This window comes from Hakea prostrata, chromosome 10 (assembly GCF_041222555.1).
Source record: "Hakea prostrata isolate BN-2017 chromosome 10, UWA_Hpros_2, whole genome shotgun sequence".
Classification (NCBI taxonomy): domain Eukaryota; kingdom Viridiplantae; phylum Streptophyta; class Magnoliopsida; order Proteales; family Proteaceae; genus Hakea; species Hakea prostrata.
In genome coordinates this window covers 25,722,239-25,745,662 of record NC_142609.1, presented here as the reverse complement: position 1 = coordinate 25,745,662, position 23,424 = coordinate 25,722,239, and the positions used below count along the sequence as shown (strand labels likewise).

Sequence of the window (23,424 nt, the reverse complement as noted above, 5' to 3'; positions counted from 1 at the left end):
CCGCTAGCCCTTTCCCCGACCCTCTCAGTCCTGCAGCATCCCTCCCCCTCCTCTTTCCTTCAGCCCTCTCTCTCTGCCTCTTCTCTCTTGTGGCAGGGACTTATTGTAAATTTTGCATAGTTTCAAGGGCTTATTTGTAAATTTGCATAGTTCCAGGGACTTATTTGTAAATTCACATAGTTTCAGTGACCTTTGTGTAAATTTGCATAGTTTCATGGACCTATTTGTAATTTTAAATTTTCCAGGGGCTTATTTGTAATTTCCAAAAAAAAAAGAGAGAAACATGTGTTCCTCATATGCACTTTTTGAAACGTGGTTTGACTATTGCATTCTGCGACATTTCAGTTATTTTTGAAAGGTGAAGACTGAAGAACTGCAGACAACCTTTTCAACATGGTACTACTGCTCCCACTGGCTCCAAACATTACCCCACTCTTCATCCTCTTTTGATAAGATTTGATGAAACAAATTATTTGATCTAGTCTCGATCTGCTTACCTGACTATTGCCAGAAGAGGACTTGTTGGACACATTATGGGCACCACTATCAAACCTACTACCACATGTGTTTCACATGATAAATGGATCTCGAATGACTCTCTTATTATGTCATTCCTTTTGAATTTCATGAATCCAAATATTGCACATGGATACCTATTACTTGATATTGCAGCCTAAATCTGGAAGACTTACTTAAACATATGAATAGTTGGGGAATGATGCACTGGTATATAAGCTACGAAAGAAACTTCATGAGACTACCCCAAAGGAACTGACTGTGGCCCAATATTATGCTGAGTTGCGATATATTTGGCAAGAGTTGGAACATTATAGGGATTCTCACCCCACTAATCTAGATGATGTGACTGCTTATAGGAAGCACGTTGATAAGATTCGGGTATACGACTTCTTGGCAGGTTTGAATGTGGAGTATGATCAGATCAGAGTGCAAGTATTAAGTTGTTTTCCCTTTCCTACACTAGAACAGTCTTATGCTCTTATTCAGTGTGAGGAAAGTCGTCGATTAGCCATGCTTTATGCTCCTATTATGGAGAAATCAGTCTTATAGTATGTTCGCACTAAATCTAATTCGACTAAGGAGATTGTTAAATGTGAGCACTGTCACAAACCATATCATACCAAGGCAAATTGTTGGAAGCTCCAAGGGAAGCTGCTGACTTTGAGCAAAAAAATGCACAAAGAAGGGGAAAAGCGAAAGCTAATATTTTTAAGACAACTTCCACAACACCCTCTACAGACATTGATTTTTCACAGAAGGAGTTAGCTACTCTGCGACGTATTCTACAATCTTCTACTGCAAGGACAGCCTCTACTACTGCTTCCTCCACTACCCATACCAATTCCTACCTTGCTACTTCAGGTAAAACTTTTATAGGCTATCATGTTTCTTCAGTTTCTACTCCCTGGATCATTGATACAGAAGCCATAGATCATATGATAAGTTCATCCTCTTTTTTCTTACATTATGCTCCAACTTCCAGAAAAGATAAAGTTCGAATTGTTGATGGCTCCTATTCTTCCATTGTTGGAAAAGGGACCATTCAACATTCTCCATCACTTTCTTAGTCTAAAGTTTTACACGTTCCCTCTTTCTCTACTAACTTGCTCTCTATCAGTAGTCTTACACATGACTTGAATTGTAAAGTGGCTTTTTTCCCATTTTACTATGTCTCCCAGGATCTAGTAACAGGGAAGGAGATTGGACGTGGTAAACTAGACAATGGCCTTTATCTGTCAAAGCCAATTGGAGGATCTACTTCTGCTCTGACTGCATCTCCTAATCAGGTCCATTCGGTAAGATCAGACCTTCAACAGTGGCACCGTAGGCTAGGTCACCCCCCTTTAGGAACTCTTCAGAAAATATTTCCCAATTTAGTTTCTTCTTGTAAAAATGATGAATTTTTTTGTGAAGCTTGCATTTTTGCGAAGCAGACTCATTCTACTTATTTACCTTCTCTTCAGAAAATCTAATCCTTTAGAACTAATTCATAGTGATGTGTGGGGCCCTTGCCAACGTGTGTCTATTACTGGCCATAGGTACTTTGTTACTTTAACTGATTGTCACTCTCGTTCTATGTGGATTTATCTTTTAAAACAAAAAAAAATAAGATTTTTCGATGTTTTCGTGATTTTTATAATATGATTAAGACTCCATTCAATGCCACTCTGAAGATCCTTCGCAGTGACAATGGCACAGAATATATTGATGGTGAATTTTAGAGATATCTCTCTGACTCTGGCATAATACACTAGACTAGTTGTGTTGATATAGCTGCCCAAAATGAGGTTGCCGAAAGGAAGACTTGGCTTCTTTTAGAGATAGCATATTCCCTTATGATTGTTATAAATGTCCCTAACAAATGCTGAAGTGATGCTATACTCACTGCCTCTTACCATATGAATAGGATGCCCAGTAGGATACTTGGTTTTAAATGTCCTAATGAGCTTCTCTAGGGAACCTCTTCTTTTATTATCCCCCCAAAGGTTTTTGGATGTGTCTGTTATGCCAGAATCACAGCCCATCAAAGTAAGCTAGCTCCCTATGGCCTACGCTGCATTTTTCTAGGGTATTCTGCTACCCAGAAAGGGTACAAATGTTATCATCCTCCTTTCAAGAAAACCACTGTGTGGGATGAGTCCTACCATAAGTTCAACTCTATTAGAGTTTTTGTTTATGTAAAAAATCTATTACCCAAGTAGGGGTATGTATGTAATAGTATTATCTCCAAGTTATTATAAATAAAGGGCTTGTGATCACATAAATCAATTAAGTCATTCTACCAATACCGTGTTTATTGTCCCCTCAAAGGTTTTTGGATGTGTCTGTTATGCTAGAATCACAGCCCATCAAAGTAAGTTGGCTCCCCGTGGCCTACGCTGCATTTTTCTAGGGTATTCTGCTACCCAGAAAGGATACAAATGTTATCATCCTCCTTTTAGGAAAACTGTTGTCTCCATGGATGTCACTTTTAATGAGTCTTGTCCTTACTATACACCTCTCCAGGGGGAGAGTCCTAGAGGAGAGGTGCTCTTTCCAACTCTAGACCTTTCTATCACACCACTACAACACAACTTAGGAGTTCAAGAAGGGTTTCTTGACCAGGGGGAGACTTCAGCCAGTATACTTGAGGACTCTAATTCTCCCCCTCCGTTTTTTGAACCATGTGAAGAACGTGGTCAGGGGGAGACCACTCCTGAAAGGGACACTATTAAGGTCTTTCAAAACAGGATTAACTAGAATAAGGAGGTGCAAATTTATCAAAGGAAGAATTATAACCGGCTAAAGCAGGTGGAGAAAGGTGACACGTTACCACTTCAGTCTCCTACTCCAGAATCAGATTTTACTGTTCCCCTTCAGGAATCTTCTTCTAATCTTCCTATTGCTGTTAGAAAATGAGTCCGATCTTGTACTTAGCATCCCGGAGCTACATATGTCTCATATGACTTTTTGTCTGACTCTTACCGTGCTTTTATATCCTCTCTATCATTTATATTTGTTCCTAAAAGTTGGCAGGAAGCCTATGCTAATAAGAGATGGAAAGCAGCTATGGAAAAGGAAATGCAAGCAATGAAGAAAAATGATACTTAGGAGCTGGTTACACTTCCTCTAGAAAAAAAACCAATGGGCTACAAATGAGTGTTTGTGGTTAAGCAAAATATGGATGGATCAATAAACAAGTTGAAGGCTAGACTAGGTTGCAAAGGGGTTTTCCCAGACCTATGGAATTAATTATCAGGAGACTTTTGCCCCTGTTGCGAAACTGAAAATTGTCAAAGTTTTGTTGTTTGTAGCTGTAAACAAAAACTGGAACTTGCACCAACTAGATGTAAAGAATGCCTTCTTACATGGGAAGTTAGAGGAAGAAGTTTATATGGAAATCCCACATGGTTTCTCCAATAGCAATACTGCAGGGAAAGTTTGTCAGTTGAAGAGCTCAATATGGGTTAAAACAGTCTCCAAGATGCTGGTTGGGACACCTCCTGAAGGCAATGAATTCTATTGGGTATAAGCAAAGCAATGTTGACCATACATTATTTGTCAAGAAATCAGGTACTAACATCACACTTCTCATTGTTTATGTGGACGATATTGTCATCACAAGGAATGATAGTGAAAAAATTCAAAAGTTGAGCTTTCTTGGCAGAGAGTATAAGATTAAAGATCTAAGGAAGTTACAATACTTTTTAGAGATTAAGGTGGCTCGATAAAAGAAGGGTATATTCCTATCCCAAAGAAAATATGTCCTAGACTAATTATCAGAAGTGGGAATGTTGGAGTGTAAAGCAGTTGATACCCCTACTAAAACTGGAGCCAAACTTAAAGAAAAAGAGTGAGAACCAGCGGACAAAGGAAGATACCAAAGGCAGGTAAGGAAGCTTATTTACTTGTCCCACATTAGGCTAGACATCGCTTATGCCGTGGGGATAGTGAGCCAATTTATGCATAATCCATATTTAGCTCATATAAAGGTTGTTACCAGAATACTACAATATTTAAAGGGAACTCCTGGAAAAGGAACACTTCTGTCACCCACTGATAATATAAGAGTAGAAGCATACACTGATGCAAACTAGGCGGGATCTCTAGACATGAAGTCAATTTCTTGTTACTGTACCTTTGTTGGAGGTAATCTAGTTACTTGGAGTAGTAAGAAATAGAATGTAGTAGCTTTATCCAATACCAAAGCTAAATATTTAGCTATGGTTCGTGGAGTTTGTGAGCTACTATGGTTGAAAGGCTTGCTACAAGATATTGGAGTGCATGCTATATTGTGACAACAAGGCTGCTATTAAAATTGCTAATAATCATATGCAACATGATCAAACTAAGCACTTCGAAATTGACAAGTTTTTTGTCAAAGGAAAGCTGGAACAAGGACTTATCTACATGCCTTTTGTGAGGTCTGGAGACCAAATGGCAGATGTTTTCACCAAGGGTTTAAAGGAAGAAGATTTCCTTTCTATTGTAGTAGGCAAGTGGGGTATGACCAATATCTATGCCTCAACTTGAAGGGGAGTGTTAGTTGAGTTCTACTAGGAGTTCAACTCTATTAGAGTTTTTCTTCATGTAAATTTCTATTTCTTGTTACCCAAATAAGCGTATTTATGTAATTGTGTACTTTCCACTTAATTATAAATAGAGGGCTTGAGATCACATTGATCAATAAGCCATTTTGCCACAATCGACTTTCTCAACAAAATGCCATAAGTGCCACCTCTATTAGCATCATCCTCATCATATGCAGCTCCATCATAGTCGCCATCATCGAGCAGGTATGGGAATAGATCAAGATCTTCTTCCCTCTGCTGGCTTTTCAATCTCAGCAATAGCATTAATCTTTTGACAGTGTGAGAAATATTTAACATAATGTCCACCCTCTTGACAATGATAACATTGTGCTTGGCTGCCACTAGTCATAGGTGTGAAATCCAACCCAAACCTAGCCTAGACACCCTATCTGTTTTGGGTGAAGAAGGGCTCGTTTAATGTTTGACCATGAAGTTGGACCTTAAGTACAGTGTTATTATCCTTGGAAGGTCCTAGAAAGTCAAGTCAGACCCCTTCCTTAGTGTAGATCCAAAGACCCAAAGTGAAGGAAGAAGTCTCTATGGGCCATCTCAGTAGAAGACATAGTGTTTGATCCAGAACCCATGGATATTGATAATGGTGCTTCCTTATTGAAACCTTACTTGATTTGGAGTTGGACTACTCATTTGTGAAGAAGAACTTGGTTGATGAGCCTAACGCCTAGTTGGTCCTGGTTTTAAAGACATCCCTCAATGCTAGGTAAGTTGTTTGAGGTGTGGTATGAAGCCCATCCAAAGATATTGAAGTTAGGCCCATTAAATCCCTGTTTTGGGCTTACTGCTTTGGTTGGTCGATTGATTGGTCTATTGGCCAATCGACCAACAGAGTTATTTTGGTCTTTAACTAAAATCCTTGCAATTTTGGGACTCTTTAGGCTATTTAAAGGGGGGAACTCCGTGTTTTTTACTCACAATCAGTTCTAAGCCTCTGGAGAACGTGGGAAGAACCCTAGAACCTCTCCTCCAAAGCCAAGGATGATCCTCAAGCATCCATTCAAGTTTCTTCATCGGTTTCTTCTTCTAAAAGGTTAGTAATCAATTCGCTTCTTCTTTGATTCATTATTTCTTCTATACTTCTGATCTTCTGGTTATGAGAAGGGTATTACACTACTGTAATGACCTCTTCTCTAATTCTGTTAGCCCTAGAGTGAATTTCCCAATTCACTCTATGTTCTTGAAACCATATGGTTATACTCTTGGTTCTTGATGTTCTTGATTGCACTCCCTTGTATTGATTGTTCCTATAAAGTTTGTGATTGTGGGAAAGGTCTCACACCCTTTTCCTTGGATCCCCATTATTGGTTAGGTGAATCCCTTTCCTTTCTTATCTAGCCAATCTAACATGTGGTTGATTGTGGGAGGAAACCCTTGGGTAACCCTCATGAGAGAATATCCAAATTGGGTAACCCTCATGAGAGTATATCCAATTGGGAACCCTAAATTTCTAATCCTCCCCAATTGCATCATTGATATTAAATTGTTAAGCAAATTAATCCCTTTCATCCTGTGAACCTACCTTGGGTTATCTTAGGACCCAATCTAGGCTAACCTTCATGAAAAGTAACCAACTTAGGAAACCCTAACTTTCCTTGTTAATTATTGGGTCATCCCCAAAGCTTTTCTAGACATGGTTAGTACTCTTTTATTCCCTAAGGTGAATCTTTATTCACCCTAACCTTTCCATGAGAGTCATGGACTATATGTTGAAACCCTAATCCTTAGGATTCAATCAAGAACCTATCTTTTGACCATGACTTGATACTTTGACCTTCTTGGATAGTCCTAATATGTTCTAGGATGCTCCCTTTCGAATTTCAGACCAATCGGACGTCAACGAAGAAGTTATGATCAAATTAGGGTTTGCAACCCCGTACTGTCCCATTGGTCGACTGGTTGGTCGATTGGCCAATTGACCAACCAATCGACCAACACAGCAAGTAGCCTCAAAACTGCTCTGTTTGCTTCCGTTCGACTTCTAATCTTCTAGGTCTTATTCCTGATCATTATTATATGCTTGTTTAGGTTCTAATTGCTAGTCTTGGACCTCTTCCTCATTAATTCTACCGAATCCTTTAAAGATTACTTAAGGTAAGGATGGTTGATCCCTAATAACCTGATATGCATGTTTACTTGTATTTGTTTAGAATTACATGATTGTACTACTGCTGTACTTAGTTATGATAATCATATGGCTGTTGTAGTTCTTCAACTACAGTAGCACTTGTTCTTCTTATTCAATTGTTATTTCAATTATGAATGATTATATTGTATTAACAGTTGTGCTTGTGAATGACTGATTGCGAATGTGGTTGCCTAGGTTGTGATTGGGGAATGGGGAATGCCCTTCTGACGTTCCTGCCTTTGGACACCAGTGGAGGTGGTATGGGACATTTTCCTATGATGCCCCTTTGCGCTTTCCCTTATTACTGGTTGACATACCTAGGGCATGTCTAGAAGTGTTTGGCTAGGATGTCCCTATTATATCAGACCCGATCAGAAGGGAATTGTGACCGAGCAACCCTTGGTAGCAATGGGGATTTGTGGGCACTTCAAATTCGGAATAGCTGTATAGGACATGAGTCACATTGCGGATACTCGTGAGAGGCTATTCATTGGTACAGTTGCAGAAGTGGAACGTGGGCCCCTGAAATCAAGACCGGTAACCAACCCGTGAGAGGAAATGGAAGTGCCTGTTAGCTTGATGTAACTGGCCAATAGGGTTGATGAGTTTGTAGTCCGAGATGGTGGATTTTACCATAAAGATGCGATGACTCTAGGGTGAAGGATACCGGAAAGGATCGCCTAGGGCGAGGAATGGAAGTATCTGGAACTAAGTTGATATAACTAAGTAAAAGACTTGCATTTGGCTAGGCTTAACCCTAACATATGCCAATACTTGACCAATAGTGATGTGAGAGAGCGGTGACCTAAAACCCCAACCACGGAATGTCCGAGATGGATGCCTTAACCCAATTACCACGGCAGACCCAAGATATCTTAAATGGTTGAGGGGAAGTGATTGACAACCCAAAGAAGTATGGTGTTATGACTTAAAGCATGTCTGCCAATAGACCAGTATACATAGACTTAGAAGCATATCTGCATTGTCTGTTTCATATCATGTTGCATTTTGTATGGTTTGCTTCCATGTGTTATTATGTTATTATGGATTGAACAGCCTTGCTGAGTTCTTTTGAACTCACTCCTTTTTGCAATATCTTTTGTTAGACTTTTATGCAGGTAATACTACTACTGTTGACTACGATGGTCAGTTCTATGAAGACCAAGTTGATGACTCATACAATACTGGTTATGGTGACTACGTTGGTGAAGACTATCAGCACGAGCCTGATACTTATCAGTAGTAGTTCAGCTTTAGCACTTGAGTGCTAGCGATGGGATATTGTTCCATCCTTTTTCTAACGTTTAGACCATAGTTTAGCTTTGTTCCCCCATCATGTTGGGAACCGGTTGTAATCTTCATATGCTTTAGATCTACCTTCCGCTTGTCTGTGGAGTGATTTTCCGCCTCACTCTACATTTGATTGGTTTCATTTTCTGCACTCTGATTGTATTCTTGAACCGTATCTTGATATTTTGATTAACAAAGTTAAACATTCGATTTATCATTGCTTTTGATTATATTTTTGTGCTAAGTGGATATGATCGTTCCTAAACTTGATCTTCGAGATTGTGGATCACTCCACCGGGTATTCCAGATAGGGTACCGGCTGGCTAGATGTGACAATAGAAGCCTTGCCCTTATCTTGTCGGGTTGGAAATGTGGGTTAAGTAGGGGTTGTTGTAGTAGGTTTTGGTGCTGGAAATTTCGCCTAACCTCCCCAGCTTGGTATCCAAACCTTTTGTTGTTGGATGCTGTTAGGACCCTAGGATGAGAGGCCATGTGGAATGAAGGTTAGTTAGGGTTATTTGAGATAATAAATAGAGGGAAAGAGGGAAGAGAGAGGGGGAATGTTTTATGAGAGTTTTGGCAGCCGTAGGCTGAGGAACACCACTGTGGGGTGTGGGGGTGACTGGCACCATAGAAACCAGAGTCTATCTTGTTATTTATTGCATTCTTATATGAATTTTTGGGAAATATTATTAGGGTTTCATCAATTGGCATCAAAGTTGTAACAATCCAGGGAGGTGATGGCACTGCCTTCGTTTTTTGGTGAAGGAGGAGTTCAGAGATGGATTTTAGAGGTTCTTCTCTTTTGCTGGGAGAACCAGATCGAGGAAGAGCAGGTGGTTGGGGGAGCGATCCAACATATGGAAGGAGAGGCACTTGACTGGATCTATCACAAGAATTGGAGGGCATTTTCTTGGACGGGATTCAAAGAAGCTCTGAGGTGTGAGTTTAGCGACGGGAGACAACCGACATCAAATTTGGAGATAGACAACAACCAGGTTGAGAAGTATCGAATGAAGGATGAAGTACTGCCAGCTACGGAAGTCACGCATCACCAAACGTGGAGCAAAAAGATGAAGATAGGATTGAGTGAGGATACCTACCGGACCAAAGTGGAGGAGCAATATTCTGCTATAAAATCGAGATGCAGTGAAGTGAAGAAGCATAGAAGAAGGCCAGGTACAATCGACGACAAGTTGCAGGCGGCCAAAAATTCTATTAGCAGGAAAGGAAGAAGATGGTGGAGTTTTAGGGTTTTTGAGGTTGGTTCGGCTCACCCAAACCGGTCAATTAGTTTGGTTCAAACATTAAGGGCCAGGAGCTTCTAATTCGGGCCCAATTCAGGCATGCTTAGAATCAGATTTAGAGCCCAAGAGATCCAAGTTCAAAGATTGGGTCGTACGTTTTCCTAAGAAACCCCCTTGGGCCCAGCCCATTCCATTAATCCCCAGCCCATCGTATTTCATTAACTCAATATCCAACCAATTGATGAAACCCTAATAATATTTCCAAAAAATTCATATAAGAATGCAATAAATAACAAGATAGACTCTGGTTTCTATGGTGCCAGTCGCCCCCACACCCCACAGTGGTGTTCCTCAACCTACGGCTGCCAAAACTCTCATAAAACATTCCCCCTCTCTCTTCCCTCTTTCCCTCTATTTATAATCTCAAATAACCCTAACTAACCTTCATTCCACATGGCCTCTCATCCTAGGGTCCTAACACTGGGGTGTCCCTCAGCCTACGGCTGCCAAAACTCTTATAAAACATTCTCCCTCTCTCTTCCCTTTTTCCCTCTTTCCCTCTTTCCCTCTATTTATTATCTCAAATAACCCTAACTAACCTTCATTCCACATGGCCTCTCATCCTAGGGTCCTAACAGATGCCAATAATTCTTTCACACATAAGGCTTTTTCAAAACAATCCCGCACATTCTCTACATCCACAACGCCAATGGCCCTATTGATTTCAGGCCATAAACCCAATCTGAAACGTGCCAAGATTTGGATCTCCCTCTCTCAAATTCATGAATGAGAAGAAAGAGAGTCAAATTTTTCCATATATTCTGCAACTAACAAGTTCCCTTGACGAAGAGAATTTAACTTGCCTTGTAGTCGCAATCGAAAAGTAGATGACATGTACTTTTCTCTTAGTTCTTCCTTCATTTCCTCCCATGTAGTTGGAGCTCTACCACGATCTTCCAACTCATATTCACGAGTTTTCCATCATTCACGTGAAGCTCCAACTAGCTTGATACGTGCTAGCTTCATCTTTTGTACCTCTGATAGTTCATACCAATCAAAATAGTCATCCAACGCTACCAACCATTGATAAAACATTTGAGGATCATGCTTACCCAAGTATTCTTTGAGTTCAAGCTTAACCCTGTGAGAGTCACCAACATGCCTATTGAATGTAGGTTGTTCTCCAACGAAATAACTTCACAGGTGCTCCTCGAAAGTCGGTTGCACAACTGGAATCCTTTGGGGTCTTCTCCCTACATTTTTCCGAGGAGGAAATTTGGCCATAGAATGATCTGGCTGGGATTCTTCACCAAGTGGAGGGTGAGGAGCATGAGTAGAGGCAACAACTCTGGCCTCCATTTTTTAGACCCCCTCGTCCATTTGCTTTTGGTTCGCAGTGATTTGGTTGCTCAGTTGTTGAAGCATCCCCATCATTGTTGCCATAGGGTCAATTGGATTGGAAGATCTAGAAATTTCACTCTCTGTCATGGCTTTGATACCAAATAATATAATATTGTATTTGATTGATTAAAAACGGTAGCCAAATAGGATCTTTCACAGGGAATAATTTCATATTTAATAGACTCAAGATAAACAAAACTCAGATATTAAGGTAGGCTGAAAACCGGAGTGGTAGTACAAGGATATTAGCTTAACAAACATGGACTGAATAGGTTTTCAAGACAGGGGTAGAACTATAAAGAAGACATGGAAGGAACAATGTAAGAGCATTGAGAGAAAATTAAAAATGACAAAGTACACCCAGGCTTCAAACGCAAGGTGGATCGATTGGATCGAACACTAATCTTCCTTGATCAAACACAAGGATACTTCAAAGAGGAAATAGCTAACGAAGTAATTTGATTTCAAATGTGAGTGTTGAGTTGTGTCCTGACCCTCTTACATAAGCCTATTTATATAGCATTCTAAACATTAATTGTAACATCCAACCATTAACTAACACCACCTACATATTAATAACTCAACTACTACTTAACTCTTGACAAATGAAAACTCCTTTGAGAATGAGTCGTTTTATTTCCAAAGCACAGCCTCTTTTATTGACTTTTCAAGAATTAGACTTGGGCTTAGGTCTAGAGCATGGAGATCAAAATATGTGGGCTAACTTTAACCCACTAAACCAATCCTAGTCCATGAAAGGCATGGGCTGATTTGGGTGATAGCTTTAGGCATTTGATGGAGCTAACCCAATGGGCTTCTTCTTTCTTGAATATGTCTTCAATTCTACATCAGGGGGGAAGGAGGATGTTGTTGTACTTGAGTTGAAGAAGGAAAGAATAGTGAATTTCTTAAAAATACTTAACCCAATCGTGTGGTTAACTCCCACGACTCCAATCTTCATTCATTAATATTCAACTGTCCATTACATGAGAGGGTGGCTCTAATTATAGCCATATTACATAGACACTTGGACTCAACTTGGACTCTAACTAGTTAATCAGACTTGGACTCTAACTAGGTAATCCTCTTTGGACTAGAATTCCCTTTACAACTCAACACCAACCAAAAGAAATCTTCTAAATAATCTTGGAAAAATAAATAGGTAATTATCCATAAATAATCTTTTTAAAATTAGATTCCAACTGAGACTCTTAACTAGACTAGGACTGCCATGTCTCATAAATACTTAACCGGGTATTCGGCTAGCTTTAAAGTGGGCCTTTTGGGTCTAGTTTTTGAGGCCCAATTATTGAGGGGTCCAACCCTAGTTACATCAACTGTTTAGAAGATTGAAGATCTTATTTAGTTACTATTTCATGTCATTATCAATTTTTATAAAGCTAGCTTATATTTACTTATTCATGCATGGGGCTGGATCACAAAGCCTAGAAGTTTCTAATTTAAATGCTAGTAAGTTGTTATTCTGTTAGCTCTAAGAGAATATTAGCTAACAAACTCAAAAAGTCTACTTTCTATTTTAGTAATCAGGAACTTCTATTTCTATTTTTTTACATTGAGCAAACCATTGCTCTACATAAATGCAATTGGCCGGGTTGAGAATTTTAACAGCCTTGGTGCACAAGTTGCAGAGGTTTCTATTTGGAGAAGTTTCTATTTTAGAAAAGCAGTCTAGGTGCACAAATTTTAAAATATAGGGTTTCTATTTTGGTTTAATTTTCTTATTTCTTATTGCTTGGTTGACAAGTAATCTCCCTAGGATGGTTTCCTTTTTAGTAGATTTGGGAGATTCTATATAATACGTAATTTTCCTTTATGTTGAAACTCAGTTTAAGAAACTTTCCAAAACTAAGACCTGATTTTGCATCATAAATAAAGTACTAGTGGAGAGCCAAAAGATATACATGCAAGCTCTCTCCCTTTTCCTTCTCTTCTTCTTTTTCTTCTTCTTCTTCTTCTTCTTCTTCTTCTTCAGTCTTCTTCTTCAGTCTTCTTCTATTCTTCTATTTATTGCTGAATTTCCTTTTAGTCACTCAGCTAACTACAGCTGCTGAAATTATAACATGGTATCAAAGCAGGTTTAATCAGCCTAGGGACTGCTTCTTCTCTCTCAATACTCTCTTCTTCTTTTTTCTATTTTCTTTTTTACATGGTGCGCAGCCACCCGTTGTTGCATTAATGATATAAGAGATCCTTCTTCACAATTCATTAAGTGATCTATGTACTTGACAGTACCACTACACAGAATCCAGAAATTAGTGAAGTTTTTTGCACATGGGAGGACCTGTTCAGCTACTACAGCTCTTCGCCAACCTGAACATCTATTTTACTTCCAATCAACTCTTTTTTGCTTCTCTGGACTGCATCTATTGCCTGAACCAAATTTGTTTCATGTGATTTCTTCAATTGCTACTGCTCTTCAATTGGTTGTATGTTCTAAAAGATATTGTCAATGCCGTATTTGATTTTGCTACAAGATATACTATTGGTTCCCCTATTTTATTGAATTTTCTACTCTGAAAAATTCTTTTGATGCTGTATTGAATTTTGCTGCAAGCTATACCCCTAGTGCACCTGTTTTGTGCAGAAAAATTCTGTTGATGCCAAATTGCCTTCCTATTGCTTCTATCACTAGTTTTGAAAACTAAAATCATTTGGAATTCTTTTTGAAGAACACGGCTACTCTATTTACCAGAATCAACCTCAGTTGTGTTATTCTTCTGGTAGATATTATAAGGATTATTAGTTCCAGAGCCCTATTAACCAGAATCGACATCAATCTCTATTCTTCTTGTAAATAAGGGGGGTTGCTTTGTGACTGCTATTACTTGGATCTTCTTGTGAACTATAGAGTGCTACTGGAGCATAGGTTACTTCTTATCCTATATCATAAGATAAATAAGACCTTTTCTTACTACTGCTACAACATGGGTGCTGCTGGTTCAGTAATTTTCTTAAGAGTTAATTTGCTATTTTTTTGGGACGTCTGGGACATGCTACTGGTTATCGGCCCTTCCTCTGATGCATTCCCTACCTTAACATTGGTTGGTGCTTCCCTTCGTACTACACGGTTACTATTGTTATAAATACTACTTTTGCTACTGCCCCGTTTGGGTTGATGCTAATGATTTAGAATTTTCTACTACAATGACTGGAAGTTCTTACACTTGGTTTCATTACGTAACATAGTTCCTCAGTAACGAATTAGAGATATTGGCAATTGGTTGTCATCATATTGGTCCACATATAATGCTACACAAGAGGGGGAGATTGGAGACTCTATATCTACTCAGGATTTGTTGAAGAATATTATAGGTGAAGATCTTTATCCTCCTAAGATGGTATTCTACAATAACGCCTATACTACCTTTATCTAACAACTTGGTCTGCAATAACTCATATTGTCTTTTATCTACCTACTACATATTGCCTTTTGTCTACCTACTAGGTTCATAGTAACCTATACTATCTTTATCCGCCAACTTAGAACCCATACTACCTTACCTATTTGATGTATCCAGCCCCCAAGCAGCCCCAAAAGATCCTAGAAGGCGCCCAGGCCCATATGAAACAGGGCCAAACAAGGGGGACCGAAACTGACCAAAGGGGCAAATTGGTCATTTTCACCCCTTAATTCGAGTAGGGTTAGGTCAGAATTATTTCTGAATTTTTTTAATTCTGTTTTTAAATTTTAATTTGGAGTCTTAGTGAGTCCGTCTTGTTTCCTTTTTAAGAGTCATTGAGTTGTAAATTAGGAAAGAGCTATTTCCTAATGAGTCCTAAATTTTAGGCACTAGTCTAGTAGCTTTGGGTTGCTTGGCAACCAAGTTTTCCTTTTTGAGTCTGAGTCTTTTGTTTAGGCTATAAATAGCCTCTTTTGCATTGTAATTTGGGGAGTTTAATTGATTGAATGAAATAGTTTGAAATTTTCGATTTGGGAAGTCGTGGGATCCCTGGAAGGGTGACCTGCAGCTGGGTAGAAAGTGTCTTCTGCAATTCTGATTATCTCCTTCTTCTTCATCTTCAAGCTTCCACGCATTCAAGTTCTTTTCTGCAACTCCTGTAGCAGCAGCCCACTTCAAGTAAGTACTAAGCCCCTTCCCTTCAGTTACAGAGCTTAGGAACAACCCAAACCTCATCACCGACAGTCCCAGCCCCTTCCCCTTTAGTTTTCTGAAAATTCCAACCCTTTCCCAAACCCTATAAACCATTAACCATCTCCTTTCTGCTTCCCACGTTTTAAGTCCTAAGCCAGTTTGGAAACCTCACTTCCCAGCCCCAAAACCCTCCTATCTACCCCTGTTAGAATCACCCAAGCCTGCTGAACAAAGACCTAACCTTAGTTCCACCATAACAGCCCTAAATTCTGGTTTCAGAATTTCTGCACTTCATCTTCTTTGTTGAGAAGTTGTTGAAATTTCTGGAAGACTGAAACTTCCCAATTCCCATACCTTTCTTCTTAGATCAATTCTGAACAGCAGAAAACCATCAAACAGTCCTTGACAGCCACAGAACCAGCAAACCCTAATCCATCTCCCAGCCCATCCGAAACCCTTATTGACCTAGAATTCAAAACTTGAATCCTGAATTTTGAAATCCCTTAAGTTTCAGACCTAGTTCAGCACATCACTAGCCTTGTAGACCCCCTTACTAAACCCTAGCCGAAACTTCAAAGACTCCTAACTAGCTGCTGCAACTTTAATTAGAAGATCCTGAAGATAACCCAACACATGGGATTCCATCACTACTTGGTCCGCAATAACATATATTGTCTTTTAACTACCTACTTAGTCCCCAGTAGCCCATACTACATTTTACCTACCCCATACATTTGTCTACTACTTTGCCTTCTTGCAAGAGCTTATGATTGAACATTGAAGCTACAATATTTTATCAGTTAGTGTGGAGGTTCCTCCCTACTATTGGCATTATTTGGATAATGCCTTTGATGCTACTATACTTGGGGATTTTGTTTGTTTTCAATATCGCCAATTGCATTCATTATTAGATGTTTTGTCTGACATGAAGAGTTAAAAGTTTTTTTTTCTAAGTTGATGTTGATTATCTATTGGTGAACTCCTCTCAGCGTTTTTCAGCGTCTCCTATTGCTATACGGTTCAAGACTAGTGTTGCCTTCCAAGTTTATTTTTATTGTTCAAGCTAGAGTTTTCTTTGTATATGTTCCAACTTGAGGGGGAGTCTTGAGAATTTGCAACAGCCTTGGTGCACAATTTTCTATTTTGGAGAAGCAGTCTTGGTGCACAAGTCTTGGAATATCAAGGTTTCTATTTTTGTTACTTTCTATCTTGGTTACTTTCTAATTTTCTCATTGTTTGACTGACAAGTAATCTCCCAAGGATAGTTTCCTTTTTAGTAGATTTGGGAGATCCTATGCAATACGAAATTTTCTTTTTTACTGTAACTTAGCTTAGGAAACTTTCCTAAACTAAGACTTAGTTTTGCATTATAAATAAAGTAGCAAGGGAGAGCCAAAAGATCCACATGCAACTCTCTCCCTTTTCCTTCTATTCTTCTATTTATTTCTGAACTTACTTTCAGTCCCTAGGCTAATTACAGGTGCTGAAATTCTAACAAGCTGTGCCCGAAATTGAGAATGATGATGAAATTAATGAAAGGAGCTTTACTTTGTTGCCACTTTTCTCCTATCCAATTTGAGAGATTAAAAGACTAGGGCCTTGCTCTGAGAGCTTTAACCCCTAGGGCCAAGGGAACCTTGCTGTCAATTACTAAATCCTAGGGTAGAAGGAGCCTTGCTGAGAGGGCCAAATCCATATCTCTTTCTCTTCTTTTCTTGATCAAAATCTGCTGGTACTGTTCCTAAGTTGTTTCTGCTGAGACTGTCACTCCCAAGCTACTAACACAGGTCTTCTAGTGCTCATCTAATCTCAAAACAAGTCAGTGACTAAATTTAATTGGTTGAAACATCCATTCTGCCATCCCTCCATCATTAGAAATTCCTCCATTAACCGCTAAGTTATTAAATTTATGTCCTTATTTCTAGTTCTTTGATCCATTGCCTAAATGGATCTAACTCATCATTGATCTTAGCTGTGCACTACTTCGTCTCCCCTTATTGATGGGTTCTGTATATCGCTCTCCCTTTTGCTCTTTATCCTCTCCATTTTTCCTCCCCCCCCCCCCTTCTGTTTATTTTTTTGGTAGGAATCAACAGTTGCTTTGTTTTTTGTCAAATCAGTGAAATGATTCTCATTAAAAATTGAAAAAAAATTCTGGTTGGAGTCTGGTTGGAAATACTGCTGCAATGTCCGGCTAACCTCTCTCTGCTCACCTGCAATTTCTGGCAACAATTCACTCCTCACCTCTGGAACCTCATGCTCGATGTCACCAAAATGAATACAAAAGTTGGATCACAACTAATAAACGAACAAATGAAATTTGAATTTCTATAACATTCTGTGAATCTCCTTACAATCAATCCTGGCGATGCTTATCCCTAACAAAACCGGTGAACTCACCCCAGTTCACTCACTGCAAACTAACTTTACTCCTCTGAACTCCCTCTTTACAATTTCACATTACATAACCCCCCCCCCCCCACAACGAAAGACCCCACAAACACCCTAGCCATGTAATACTCCCACATGGATTATTTCGATATTCTAAACTACCCCTGCCCCTGCACCTTTGCATGGTGCCTTAACAGAGTCAAGGAATTGGGTGGATGAGAGAGGGAGAGGTGTTTTACTGTGGAAATTGAGGGCAGTGTTTTTTTGTCATAGGCTTAAAGTGAAAGGCGTAAGCAAAGGAGATTTGGTAACTGGGGGTTGGAAAGGAGGTCCATGAGATAGGGCTGTGGGGGATTTTTCATTTTTGAATTATGTATGGCTTTTGGCAGAGGAGCAGAGATACGTTAATGAGAAGGAGTGAGAAAGCCTGATGGGTAAGGAGATGGATCCTTAGACCTTGACGCCAATTGATGAAGGGTAGGCTAAGAGAAGAGGAAAGCTCTGAACAAATTAAAGCCACAGGGTGGGAAAAAAAATCAATACTGCAGAAGAAGAAGATGGTCACACAAGTGACACAACTATTGCTATGCCATTGACCTCACAAGAAACTATCAAGAAAGCTCAAAATTTTATTCATCAATAATAAGCCTGCTACAAGAGTATTAAAGACTCAACAATCCCATCGCAACCATACAATTGAAATTGGCTATTGACTCTTGACTACAAAATTAAAACTTCTAACTATAACTAGCTATTAATGACTCTAACAAGACCCCCCCCCCAAAAAAAATTGTGACATTACATTATTATCTCTACTTAAAATAATTCCTATTTCCTACTAAATCTAGACGACGGACCCAACTCACTTTCACATGGACACCCAAACATTTGAGTCAGACCAAGGCACTGCACATGCATCACCTCCCCTAATGATTAACCACCCTGGGTGTTAAAGGAAAGTGAGCCCACACTAGGCATAATTATCCTCAAATCCTCTTGAAAGTGGTCATGGAAATGATTTTTACACAGCCAACCACTTCAAATGAACATTTTCCTAATCTTTCTTGTAAGACTCAAGCCTCTTTTTGCCCCAGAAACAAAGCAATCGTATAGATTATTCAAAAGTATAAGGAGAATCTTATGCAGAAAATTAATAGAAAAAATATGCTCTTAAGAAAAATTCTAGACAGCTTCAGTATTGATTATAAATGCAATTAATAACCACCTTTGTAATAGAAATAAGAAGACAACAGAGAGAAAAATTCGAGTGAATTAGATTATGAAAGTTTTAGAAAAAACAAACATTCAAACCTGATCAGATTTTCTTTGGCAGCAAGTTCTGATTAAATCCTTTACCATTTCAGAAATTCTCCTGGGAGGATCTCCATGCATAAGTGACTGAAAATCATGATCACACTCATTTTGAACATTTTCATTCTTCAAATTCTGTATCAAAAGCTCCAAAAAGTTGGTCTTTTCTTCCAGACCTTTACAGCATACTTCAAACCACTCTTTTAATTTGTTCTGCTCAGCCCACTCTAATTGGGTTTGAAGGACCGCGAGATCCTCTTCAAGCTCTTCAATTTCAATATTTGCTTTTGATATCAATTTTCTTAGCGCTTCTACACAAGATTTCTCATTCAAAGCATCTTCTTCTATCACATCTTCAGCAGGAAACAACAAGCCAAGTTAGAATGGAAGTACTATAAATCTGGTTCAGAAATGGGGCCCAAAGGCTCAGAATATGAAACAGAGGGATAACATACCTGCACCATAACCAAAGTAGAAGTCACACTCCCATTCATGTTGCTGTATACCCAAGCTGTTTTCTGGTGATTCTGAAGATTCAAATTTCAATTAACAAAAATAAATACTGACATACATATTTTTCCAAAATACATCATGATCATAGGACATGGGAAGAGGAAAGAATTTCAAGTAAAATATCAATACGAAATGGAGAAACCTTGAGGGTATGATGGACCCCAGAGATCCCAGTCCATAATTAAACAACAGGATATCCTGAAAGTCCAAAGAAACATTACCATCATATCATTTATCTAAAAAAACACAAGGAACACAGACTCTGCTGCAAGTACTCTGAAAATCACTACTATAAATAATATACATACATATACATATAGACGAGTATCGCTACCAGGACTTATGGTAGAATTTTCCCCATGCAGGCCGAGACAACAAACAACACTTACTTTTGTCATGAGGATGAAGCTTATAGCTAATTCAAAACTATTCTGGATTCCACATGCTAAACCTCATATCTGGCTTATCATGTCAAAAGCGAACAATAACATCAAAATGAATGAACAATAACATTGCAGATATAGACCAGCTCCAGAAATATTTACCTCAATTAAACAAAAATACAGGCCTTGTAAAATATCTAACATCGCAACTAAAATTCTGAAAGAATTTATCTATTTCTTGAACTAGTTAGAAATTAGAAAGGTTCTTTGCAGCCACAACTGTAAAGAACCATGTGGGAGTATGAATGTCAAAACACAACTCTACTGACCCTCATCCAGCAGTGCCACAACCATATGGAGTAGACAAATTTACAAAGAATATCATTGTCAGGACCATTATTCCTGGGAAAGTGCAAGTAGTCTGGTAATGGAAACAGTCATAAAGAGGAATAAAAATTTGAAAGCTACTTCAACTACCTGCAAGTTCAACATATCTCCACAAACACCCCCCCCCCCAAAAGAGGGGGAAAAAAAAAAAGCTATCTCAACTTGAAAACCTATCACTCATGGATTTGACAATAATGTCCTGATAATCATACTGAAGAAAAGTAGAACAGAAAACTGGGCAGGTCCACTAAACAACGAAATTGAAATTCATAACTGCATGTTCAATTCCATCCATAACCAATATGTCCCTAGATTGCAGGACTGAGAAGCCAGAGCATTTGTGTTATTCAATGTAACTGATTTATAGATCAAAGCAATTAGGGGGTTAAAGCTGTTCACTGCACAGTAGCTCATCTGATTGACGTAATCAAGAAGTCAATTGTTTAACTGAAAGGTCACAAATCCCCTGCCCTGGAGCTCATTTGGAATGAAAATTTTAAATTTATTAGCAAATAGGTGTATTGAATGAAAGACTCCAACATGAGACCACTCACTTGAAAAGCATCAACCATCTCTTCAGTATGAAAAAGCAAGTTGTTTCATACAAATTAAATAAAAACTCATGTATTACATATTTTTTTCATACATTTTTTATTTTTCTAGGAATAGCATTCAAAACTATTGAAAGATCAGCATACTGGTTTGACCTCCAGGTGTCTTGAAAGTTCTACAGACAACAGCACTAGTATTGGTAGAGTGCCGCATAGCATGATAACGTTTTACATAACCCCCTGCAACTTCATTGTTATGAAATTTAGCTCTACAAAATTCTAAAAATATGATCTATTTTTCTTTGGTTCATGTGATGGGAAGAGGTCGTTAATCACTTAAACCATAAGTGAACCAAAGGTCAAATGTAATCAACAGAAAGCCCGATCTAACAACTGCAAGAGCTATTCAAAATATCCGCTGGAACTATCTGATATCATAAGACAATGGCTGGACCATTTGTATATTGTTATGTCCATAGATTCAAGGCTACATGCGTAGTAATAGTAGCAGTCATTGTAAACCTTTTGACAAGAGTACTATACAAGAAACATGTTTAGTGAATAGTATAACTAACTCATTTGATACTGTCCCTCAAAAATCACATTTTTCCAGCCTGCCATAGATTTGGCTGTGATGGTGGAAATAAACATATCCAAATCAAGATCTGATCCATAAAAGAATTTCCTGTCAATCTGTGCTTAGTAGGCCACTACTTGGACTATTCCAGGGTTTCCCTCTTATCCAGCATCTTCTTACTTAAATAATAAAAGGGAGTTGTCCATCAAAAAATAAAAAGTAAAATAAATAAAATTTACGAACAACCAAGTGCAATGGAGAAGCACTAATTCGACCGCCACAGACAAAGTTAATCTCCTCACTGCTACGTAGGATCGAGAAATTATCAGAGCAAGAGACATTAATCAGATGGTGGAAACAGAAATCAATCCATCTCAATGCACCAGACCATAAGCATGCACTTCAAAAACATTTGAAAGGCTTAATATCCATCAGATTCTTCAGACTTTATGACATACTCAGGGTTCACCACCTCACACGTTAGCAGGTGGCTTCCCTAATGATGGATGCAAATCAAACGAAGAACGTTATAGATGAAGCGCCTCCAAGTATCTTAAACAACAGAAGATTCCCAACAAAACAAACCGATATGGAGGTCGTCAATGCAGCTTCATCACAACTATTTCAGGCAATGGAGCAGTTCCAGCTTCAAATTAAGTGAATAAAAGAATCAAGAAGATAAAGGAAAAGATAACTTAGTTCATTGAACAACAAAATACACGAATTACAGTAATTGGGTGAACTCCGAATAAAAAGAACATTCTACCAAACGTAGCAAGTAGATGTAAAATGAATGCAGAAAATTTTGAAACACATACCCTCTTACTCTTCGGCAAATCGCGAAATGCAGCAAGAATCGCTGCAACAGAAGAATTTCCAGCTTTGGTACTTCAAGTAAAACCTGATTCCCTAGGGTTTCGAAGCAGAGAGAGAGAGAGGAGACAGGGATAGAAATGGTCTAGTGACAGACACAGAGTAACACAGTAACATCGCCCGTTTTATGAGGGCGAGAAAAGGCGGCAAAGAAAGCGACGACCGCTCAGTGCAATGAGTAATGGCAATATCGTAAATAAATTGTAATATCAGTGGCAAAATCGCTATAGAAGCTTCGAACGTGTCCACTTTGGAACGAGCTTCACAATGCAAGGACAGAATTGTCTTCGCCTTAGATATTGACACGTGTCAGATTCATGATACGATCGGATATTATAAGAAACCGATGGGTAACTTTTTCACAAGCAACGGAATTATTTCTTTGTCTTGATACTAAACCTGAGGCGATTCGATTTAAAGTGGGCCCTTCAAAAGCCACCACGTCTGCCAATCGTATGGTACTATAATTGTGGGACCACAGAACAACCCCCAAACAAACCACCCAAATCTGCCGTGGGAACAAGGAGGTTGGCTTGTACTTAACATTTATTCCCTGCCAGGTTGTACAATAATAAGGAAAGAAAAGGCGAATCCTGGTCCCCAGGCCTTAGCGCCTTAGCGGGATCCACAAGAGAATGGTCCAGGTCATAGCTGGGTGGGTCCCAATTGGAAGGGATGTGTTACATCATTACCGACCATCTACAGATCTTAACCCTACCAACTCACATGACCTGATGACCGTTTAATTTGGATACGCGAAGGAACTTTAAACCTACTTGTTGTGGGGTCCAGAGCCACTTGTGTTTCTTGATGACTGCAGTCCACCGGTCTAGTTGAGCCGTTGACCCATTTGAGCAACGGAATTGAATACATAAAGCATTGAACGGGTGGTATCCGTTCTTGTCCATGTGCTTGCTTTCCTCCTATGTGTTATAGGGGCTGTCTTATATCTATTTTGGGGAGTAAAGTTCGATCAAAATTTTCCACCAAAAAAAATAGGGAGTTAGCTTTCTAAAATAAACACTTCCCCAACATCTTTTCAGTTTCCTTTACCAAAAATCCTTTCACTTTTAGCTGGATAGGTTCCTAACATTTTGACCGTCATTAAGCACGTATAAAAGAAACAATTCCTCAAGAGAGAGGGCATGTAAAGTG

The 23,424-nt window shown here is 39.0% G+C and overlaps 1 protein-coding gene across 1 annotated transcript in view; it reads right to left on the bottom strand.

Moving 5' to 3' along the window:
• The window catches only part of LOC149002361 (uncharacterized), a 30,646-nt gene extending 8,297 nt beyond the window's left edge, over positions 1 to 22,349 (bottom strand). Inside the window, exons 1-4 of the mRNA XM_089138023.1 lie at positions 22,215 to 22,349; positions 19,641 to 19,696; positions 19,441 to 19,512; positions 18,986 to 19,338 (exon numbers count right to left, since the gene is read on the bottom strand). Coding sequence (XP_088994149.1) covers positions 18,986 to 19,338; positions 19,441 to 19,512; positions 19,641 to 19,677 — 462 coding nt within the window. The 5' untranslated portion in view covers positions 19,678 to 19,696; positions 22,215 to 22,349. The remainder of the gene's footprint in view (positions 1 to 18,985; positions 19,339 to 19,440; positions 19,513 to 19,640; positions 19,697 to 22,214) is intronic.
• Between the last annotated feature and the right edge of the window lie 1,075 nt (positions 22,350 to 23,424).